This window comes from Elephantulus edwardii, unplaced genomic scaffold, assembly GCF_000299155.1.
Source record: "Elephantulus edwardii isolate Elephantulus edwardi_28Jun2011 unplaced genomic scaffold, EleEdw1.0 scaffold00088, whole genome shotgun sequence".
Taxonomy (NCBI): Eukaryota; Metazoa; Chordata; class Mammalia; order Macroscelidea; family Macroscelididae; genus Elephantulus; species Elephantulus edwardii.
In genome coordinates, this window is record NW_006399838.1 from 8,237,773 (window position 1) to 8,247,410 (window position 9,638).

Below are 9,638 nucleotides of genomic sequence, written 5' to 3' on the forward strand. Positions count from 1 at the left end.
CCGTGTCCATCAGGTACAGGCCGTGTCCATCAGGTATAGCCCGTGTCCATCAGGTACAGGCTGTGTCCTTCAGGTATTATACTGAGGCTGGGGCGCAGGATAAAGTATTGACAATCACACAAGCCACAGATTTCTATGGAAATGTTAAAACAGTAAATAAACTAGTATAATAATAATAATAAAAACAATGCAGTTACTAATACTTAGTCACTGTACCTATACAAATGTATGCACCTGTAAAAATAAAGCTATTATTCAGAAAACACCAGCTTGGTTAAGGGGTGCTCTGGTGGTGCAGTGGCTGAAGCTCAGAATTTTAAAGATGGTTGGCTTGAACCCCCCAATCGCTCCAGAGGGCAGTTGGAATAGTTTCTGTAATGATTTAGCCTTTGAAATGCTATGGGCCAAAATGTCAATGATTACTGACGTGGGATCATAGATACCGAAGGGTATTTTGATATTCTCTCTACAATTGTGTCCTTGGCCCCATAGCAGTTAACAACAAAAACAACATATTTTCTATGTTTGAAGTCTTCTATAATATATATATATATAAAACCCACTTCCTCAAAAAGCTGACCATAGACATTCCATATGACCCAGCTATTCCACTGCTTGGAATATACCCTGAGAATATGAGAACTGAGGCACAAACTGAGATTTGTACACCAATGTTCATAGCAGCATTATTCACCATTACAAGAATATGGAAACAGCACAAATGTACAACCACAAATGAATGGATTGAAAATGATGGTACATTCACACAATGGAATACTATGCATTTCTGCTTTCTACATAAATAAAAAGCAGCTGTTTTCTACAAACAACAACAAAACAAACAAAAAACCAACCAAAACAATATGAACTATTAAGTGAGCTGATCCTTCCCTCTCCCCCTCTGCCCCCATGACTGATGGTCTTTCCAAAAGGTAGAAAGTAATAAAAATTGCAAAGGCGATGCTATGTTAATTTTGGCTAATAGCTAACTTCCATGACAGGCCTTCCCAGTCACAATCCATGTAGAGATAGTGGTAATAGACATGAGACTAGATTCAGGTTGGCAAGGTGTTCAAGCTGAAAAATGAAAGCTGTCATTTCTCTTCTCGTGCTCCCTTCCAGCTATCCAGTGGATCGTGGGCTCATTACTTCCTGGAAAGACATGGAGCTCGTGTGGAAGCATATCTATGACCATGACTTGAAGCTCAAGTCCTGTGATGGCCCAGTCCTGATCACAGAGCCAGCACTGAACCCCCTGTTTAACCGGCAACAGACTAGTGAAGTGTTCTTTGAGCATCTGGAGGTGCCCGCCTTCTATATGTCCATCCAAGGAGTCCTGGCACTGTTTGCTGCAGGCTTCACAACTGGCTTTGTGCTTAACTCGGGTGCGGGAGTCACGCAGTGTGTACCCATCTTTGAGGGCTACTGTCTCCCTCACAGCGTCCAGCAGCTAAATCTGGCAGGTTTTGACCTCACCAACTACCTCATGATGCTGTTGAAGAATCATAATATCACCCAGCATGGTGCTGCAGACAAAAATGTCATTGTAGATATTAAAGAAAGCCTTTGCTATGTGGCAACAGACTATGAGGAGGAGATAGCCAAGACACCTGAAAGTCTGGAAAAAGCTTACCAGCTGCCTGATGGGAAGACCGTCAAGCTCCATGACCAGCTTTGTCGTTGTCCAGAAGCCCTCTTCACGCCACGTCTCGTGAACCTTGAGGCCCCTGGCATTGATAAGATGTGTGTCAACAGCATCATGAAATGTGATAATGATCTGAGGGGTGCCTTCTTTTCCAACATTGTCCTTTCTGGGGGTTCAACCTCTTTTCTGGGTTTGGAGAATCGACTAGTCAGGGAGATAGCAAAGATGGCACCTGCTAACACTTCTGTGCAGGTAATAGCTCCCCCAGAAAGAAGAATGTCTGCGTGGATGGGAGGTTCCATTCTTGCGTCTTTATCTGCCTTCCAGGATATGTGGATCACGGCTGCAGAATACAAAGAGTACGGACCCAACATAGTGCACCAAAGATGCTTCTGAAGAACAAACGATTAAAGCATTGGGAGGACACGCCACGGAAAACTTGGGGTATATGTTTCTGGATGAACATAAACTCTTTAATGAGCATGTCTCTGTTGCATTTTTTTATTTTTATACAATGGTAGAAAATAGTAATTGTAAAACAAATAATTGATACTGGCTAAAACCTAGTGGAATTTTGAGGGAAACACTATTTTTTTTTTCTTGGAACGTTTACGTTATCCTTGAGGAGAAAGCAGTTTGTGGTAAGACATGGTAAGTGCCCAAAGAATGAGACAGATTTAAGCTTGTTGACATTTGGGTCAAGGAAGTTGTTATATTGAGGGAAGATTTCACAGAGGAGATAGACTCTCAAGGATAGTGGGTGGGAAAAATAAAAGAGGGGAGAAAAGTATCCAGTGTAGGGGAACAAATGCTGTGTTGTTACATACGAGACGACTCATAACTGAGCCTCTAGAAGTTTTGCCTAAGAGGAGATTGTCCGTCCCCCCAGAGGAGCATCTTGTTGTTGTTGTGGTTGTTAATTGCCTTCTAGTTGAGCACGAATCATAGCGACCCTGTTAAGAAAAGGCCTGAAGCCCCTCTGTAACTATCGACATTTATCAAAGTTCATAGAGTTTCTGGAGGCATGTTGTTTAGGAAGTGGATGCCACTCCTGCTTCCAAACCTGTATGGTTTTTTGTATGTTATTAGTATGTTATTGTTGTTATATGCCGTTGAGTCGCCTACGATGTATAGTGACCCTATGTACAGCAGCTCTGAATCCTGCCCTGTCCTGAGTCAGTCTCACTAACTCCGACACACCAACCTCCATTGCCCTAATCACTATCAATCTCTCTCATCTGGGGTCTCCCTCTCCTGCATTGTCCGTTAACCCTTCCAAGCACGATGTCCTTCTCCAAGGACTGATCTCTCCTGGCCACGTGCCCAAAGTGAGGTGGAGCTTCAAAATCCTAGCCTCCAAGGAGAGACTTGGTTTCACCCTCTCCAAGACAGACCTATTTGTTTTCTTGGCAGTCCACGGTATGTTTAAGACGCTTTTCCAGCACCACAACTTGAAGGCATCTATTCTACTTCATCCTTAGTCATTGTTCAACTTTCTGAAGCATAACAAGTAATTGAGAAAACCATGGCCTGGATCAGGTGCACCTTAGTCTCTAGATTGACATCATTGCTCTTCAACACTCTGGAGAGGCCCATGAGGAGCATCTAGTAACTTCAAACTGCTTGCCTTTGGGTTGACAGCACAATTATTTACCACTAAGCCAACAGACCTCCCCTGTGGACAAAGGAGGTGCTAAAAAGGAAAATGAATAAAGTAAATTCTAGGGAATTTAATAGACTAATTTTGTTAAAGAGTTCATGGGGAGCAGAATAAGAGCTGTAACTGGGAACGTAGATTAAGACCAAGGAAAGGAAAGCTTTAAGTGTTACCTGCTTTCACGGCAAAAACAAGATTTAAAAGTAAGGCATAATATGAATATATTAAGGTTAATGTTGCTGGGATGAATGTGGTGGTGGCTTGTAAGAGAAATTAGATGCTCAGGGAGAGGCCTAAACATCAGTTAGGACTTAGTCTAAAATATAAAACATTCACAGGCCCTCAGACCCGGTTTTAATTTTTTTTGGTCAAACATTCTTCTAAGTGGTATAGCCCTGGTCTGTGCATTGCTGTACAGAGGTAACTTGTGGTTGCTGTGAAGCTGAACACTGTGACACCGATGTGTCAAATGCAATAATGTTACCCATGGTGGACAGTGTTTGGTGGAGCTCCCCGATTAAAACAAGCTTGGAAGCAGGTGTGGCATCCACTTCCGAAATAGCTTGCCTCCAGAAACCCTATGAACTTGGAGAGAGGATGAAAGTTAAACAAGTGTCCAGGTCTTTCCTTCATAGGGTCACTATGAGCCATTGTCTATGACTCGATGCCATTTAACAACAACAACAGATAAAGAGGCTGATGCCGGTTGAAGGGGCTCAGTCTGCTCTCACCAAAGCATGCATTTTAAATAATAAAGCACATTTGCTATCCATTTGGCTAGTGTTGCCTCTGGACTTTGGAGTGATTTGGGACCTTTCATCCATCCGGTGGCCCGTGTTGGGAGAGGACTTCTTCCACCATCCTCTTCTCACTGCAGTTGAGAAGCAATCCATATCCAGGACTTGAGCCTGTTCGCACCATCCCCTGACTCATGGGGGAAAAGGCCAGTCAGTCCAAGGCTAGTGCTTGCTTAAGGGGAGGCCCCGACCAACTGCGCCTCCAACTACACCACACCGGTGTGTGGAGGACCACGTTGGAAGTCCCACTGCCAGGCCCTTCCTTCTCGGGGCCTTCTGCCTTGCCAGGCCTGGTTGGTCTTGCTGCCATGGAAGACTGATGGAGCCCTCCCTATCCTCATGTCTGTGGAGCCCCAGCTTGTTGTCATTGTAGAAGAAATGAAGCCTTCACAAACCAGAACTTGCGACAGTTCCTGGTCACTAGATTTCAGGATTGACAAATTTCACCTGAGTACCCTTCAGCATAAGACCCCCTTCCCTGACTTCACCCCATTCCAGCAGAAAGTAGCTTTTAGAAGATCTTTGCCTTGAATGGGGAATGTAAAGTTGAAACCAAGGAGGTTCCATTCTGCTCACCTTCTGCCCCTGGCCTGGTTTTGACTACCAAGTTTGAGCTTCTTCAATTATTTCTTCCACAAATGTAGTCAATCTGATTCCTCCGCAGCCCATCAGGTGAGATCCACAGGCAAAATTGTCTTTTGTGACTTTTAGAAAAGGTATTTACAATGAATAAATCATTGTAAATACAAAATTTAATCATCTCCAGCCTCATTTCTATCACCAAGCCCATATATTTTCCAACCACTGTTCCTTCTTCATTGTTTCCTGCTTTTGCATTCCGGTCACCAGTTATCATTAACACATCCTGACTTCATGTTTGGTCAAATTCAGACTGCAAAATTTGGTAAAAATTCTCAAGTTCTTCCTCTTTGGCTCTAGATGGAAGAACATATATCTGGAAAATGGCTGGAATGGTACATAGATAAGGAAACTGCCAGAAATTCAAGCAGGATTTAGAGGAGGCCATGGCACCAGGGATCTCATTGCTAATGTCAGATGGATCCTGGCTGAAAGAGTACCAAAAGAATATATATTTACGCTTTATTGACTATACAAAGGCATTTGACTGTGTGGATCATGACTAGCTGTGGCTGACTTTGAGGAGAATGGGAATCCCAGAGCACTTGATTGTGCTCATGTGGAACCTTATATCTGCACCGGGAAGTGTTGTATGAACAGAGCAGGTAAGCACTGCATGGTTTGGATTGGGAAGGGAGCGCGTCAGGGTTGTATTCTCTCTTCATACCTATTCAATCTGTATGCTGAGCAAATTACATGAGAAGCTGGACTCTATGAGGAGGAGTGTGTCATCAGGATAGGAGGGAGACTCATCAATAACCTGCGTTATGCAGATGACACAACCTTGCTTGTTGAAAGTGAGGAGGACTTGAAACACTTGTTGCAGAAGATCAAGGAATGCAGCCTTCAGTATGGATTGGATCTCAATGTCAGGAAAACAAAGATTTTTACCACTGGATGGACAGGCAATGTCATGATGGGTGGAGAGGAGATTGAAACTGTCAACAGCTTCGTCTTGCTTGGATCCACAAATAAACACCCTTGGTACCAGCACTTGGGAAATAAGGAGCTGCATCACTGGGAAAAATCTGTAGTTAGGAACCTTCTCAAATTATTAAGGAATAGTGATGTCAGCTTGAAGATGAAGGTGCATCTGATTCAGGTCATCGCCTTTCCGATTACTAGCTATGCATCCGAGACCTGGAAAAATGAATAAGGATGACAGAAAAAGAATTGATGCCTTTGAGCTGTGATGTTGGAGAAGAGCACTGAACATCCCATGGATGGCCAAGAAGATGAATAAGTATGTCTTGGAAAGGGTCTAGCCAGAATGCTCTTTGGAGACAAGAATGATTAGCCTTTGTCTCACATACTTTGGACATGTTGCTAGGAGGTGCTATTCCTTGCAGAAGGCCATGATGCTGGGAAGGATGCAGGGTTGGCAAAGGAGAGGAAGACCCTCAACCAGGTGGATTGATACAGTGACTGCTGCCATGGGCTCTTGTGTGTCAGGAAGTGTGAGGATGGCGCAGGACAAAACAGGGCTCAGATATTTTGTTCTTTTTTTTTTATTTTATTGGGAAAAATATGTTGGGATACACAGATCTTTTCTTCTTAGGATTGCTATGAGTTGTGCTTGACTCAATGACACCTAATAACAACAACTGACCATACCCAAATACATCCCTGTGTTCCAGGAGATAGTAATATAATACCCACCCCAGGAGTATTCTAAGTACTGAAATAATGGATGATGGCCCCAGGCCCTCGAAACTGTTGTAACTACCCCCAACCAGCCAACATGTTGTTAAGTGCCATTGAGTCGCCTGTAACTCACTCATAATGACACTATGTTTGCACAATCGCTTTGAACCTGACCCTTTCCTAAACCAGTCTCACTGGCTCATACACACCTACCCTCATTACCCCAGTTGCTGTGTCAATCCATTTCATCTGGGGTCTTCCTCACTTGTGATATCCTTCCACCCTTCCAAGCATGATATCCTCGAAGGACTGGTCCCTTCTGGCCATACATGTCCAGAGTATGTGAGTTGGAGCTTCAAAATCCTTGCTTCAAAGGAGCAACCCAGTTTCACCTCCTCCAATACAGATGTGTTTATTCCCTTGGAGGTCTATGGTATACTTCATACTCTTCTCCAGCTCTACAATTCAAAAGCATAGATTCTTCCTTTTATCTCTTTAGACCAGTTCTTTGATGCATAGCAAGTAATTGTGAAGACCATGGCCTGGATCAGGTGCACCTTAGTCCCTAGACATTATTACTCTTTAGCACTTTGGAGGGGTTCCTCACAGAAGACTTCCCAAATGCAATCCATCTTTTGATTTCCTCTCTGCTGGTTGTCAAGAGTGTTGATTGTGGAGCCAAGCAAGCTGTAACTGTTAACAACCCAGTTTCTTCTCCATCCATTATGGTGCTACCAGTTGGCCCTGTGGTGAGAATCTTTGTCTTCTTGATGTTGAGCTGCAATTCATATTGAAGACTACAGTCCTTGCTGTTCTGCAACAAGTGTCTCAAGTCCTCAGTTTCAGCAAGCAAGGTTGTGTCATCTGCATATTGTAGGTTGTTAATGAGTCTTCCTCCTACAAGCCAACATGTTGTTGTTGTTGTTGTTATGTGCCGTCGAGTTGCTTGCGACTCATAGCGACCCTATGTACAACAGCCCTAAACTCTGCTCTGTCCTGTGCCAATCGCACTGCCTCAGACACACCCATCCCGATTACCCCAGTCACTGAATCAATCCACCTCATAGAGGACCTTCCCCTCCTGTGCTGTCCCTTCACCCTCCCAAGCATGATGTCCTTCTCCAAGGACCGGTCTCTCCTCACAACATGTCCAAAGTATGTTACACGGAGCCTCAAAATCCTTGCCTCCAAGGAGCCACCCGGTTTAACGCTTTCCAGGACAAATCTGTTTGTTTTCCTAGCAGTCCATGGTATCCTCAATACTCTTCTCCAGCACCAAAGCTCAAAGGCATCAATTCTCCTTCTATCCAACTCTGATGCATAACAAGTCATTGCGAAGACCATGGCCTGTATACTTGGACAAGCCAACATAGGATGGATAAATACACTACTTTTCTCTTTGTTCAGAGGTGAAGCTAATTCAGTCCTGATCTACTTTTAGCCTTGCATGCATCTAAATAAAGCATATTTGCTACTAAAAAAAAATCAAACCCACAACTATTGTATTTGAGATTGTAGGCAATGAGAATTTAACAAATATTAAAGAGATGACTTGTTGCCTAATTCTATAGATATAAAGAGATCTGAGATGAGCTGGGTAGCTGATAGAATAGTGGCAAAATTGACATATAATATTTAGTATTTCCTTCTCTTGTCTTACTGCTATTACTAAGACTTCCAATACAATATTGACTAGGAGAGGTGATAGCAGACATCCTTACTTAGTTCCTGTTCTCACAGAGAATGCCTTTAATCTCTCTCCATTGAGGATGATGTTGGCTTTTGGTTTAGCATATCTACTTTTTACTATGTTGAAGAATTTCCCCTCTATTTCTATTTTGTTGAGTATTTTAATCAGGAAAGGGTGTTGGATTTTGTCAAGGGCCTTTTCTGCATCATTTGATAGGATCATGTGATTCTTGTTCTTTTCTTTGTTAATGTGATGAATTACACTGATTATATTTCTTATGTTGAACCATCCTTGCATACCTGTTATGAATTCTTCTTGGTTATGGTGAATTGTTTTTTTATGAATTGTTGCATTTTATTGGACAGGAATTTATTGAGGATTTTTGCATCTAATGTTCATTACAGATTTTGGCCTAAAGTTTTCTATTTTGGTGATGTCTTTATCTGACTTTGGTATCAAGACTATGTTTGCTTCATAGACTTAGTCTGGGAATTCTATCTTTTTATAATTTCTGGAATATTTTATGTAGAATTGATGACAGTTCTTCTCTGAATATTTGATTGAATTCACTAGCAAAACTATCTGGTCCAGGGCTTTTTAAATTATCTTGGTTGGAAGTTGTTTCATTACCTGTTCAATTTCTCCTTTTGTAATGGGTCTGTTCAGGTGTTCTACTTCGTTCTGTGTAAGTTTATGTAGGTTGTGAGTTTCTAAGTATTTGTCCATTTCCTCTAGGTTTCATATTTGTTTAAGTATTGTTTTTTCATACTATTCTAATTTTTTTAATTTTAGTTAACTCTCTTGTGACATTAACCCATTCATCTCTTATTCACATTGTTTATTTTCTTTCTTTTCCTTTGTTAGTTTTGCTAGTGGTTTGTCAATTTTATCGACCTTTTTGAAGAATCAACTCCTATTCTTGTTGAAGGCTACAATGTTTTTTCTGCTTGTTTGTTTACTTTTTTAAATAAATTTCCTTTGTTTCTGTCCTAATTTTTAGAATTTCAATTTAAAGAATATCAGACTTTCTTGTTGCTCTTTTTCAACTTGTTGGAGATGTTGGGTTAAGGAATATATTATAAGTTTTTACTCCCCTTTGGTGTGTTTGTTTATTGCTAGAAATTGACCTCTAATTACTGCTTTAGCTGTTTCCCAGAGGTTTTGGTAAGTTGTGTTTTAATTGTTATTTGTTTCAAGAAACTTTTTCACTTTATTTTTTAATTTCTTATATTAACCACTCATATTGAAGCAGGGTGTTGTGCAGCTTCTAAGCATATGAATAGATTTTTTCTCCTTTATCCACTTGTTATTAATTTCTAATTTCATAGCATTGTAGTCTGAGAAGATACTATTTTATTATTTTATATTATTTCTATGTTTTTTAATTTACTGATGCTTGTGACCTAAAATGTGGTCTAATCTGGAGAATTTTCCATGCATACTGGAGAAGGTATACTTTTTTGGGGGTGCACTAGCCTATATGTATCTATGTAACTGAGTTTGTTTACTGTTTGGTTTAATTATTCTGCATCATTGTTGAACTTCTTTCTTGAGAGTGATGTATTG

At 41.4% G+C, this 9,638-nt stretch overlaps 1 protein-coding gene across 1 annotated transcript in view; it reads left to right on the top strand.

Moving 5' to 3' along the window:
• ACTRT3 (actin-related protein T3) overlaps nucleotides 1-2,041 on the top strand; it is a 3,354-nt gene extending 1,313 nt beyond the window's left edge. The window contains exon 2 of the mRNA XM_006890369.1: nucleotides 1,123-2,041. Coding sequence (XP_006890431.1) covers nucleotides 1,123-2,041 — 919 coding nt within the window. The remainder of the gene's footprint in view (nucleotides 1-1,122) is intronic.
• The last annotated feature ends 7,597 nt before the right edge of the window (nucleotides 2,042-9,638 follow it).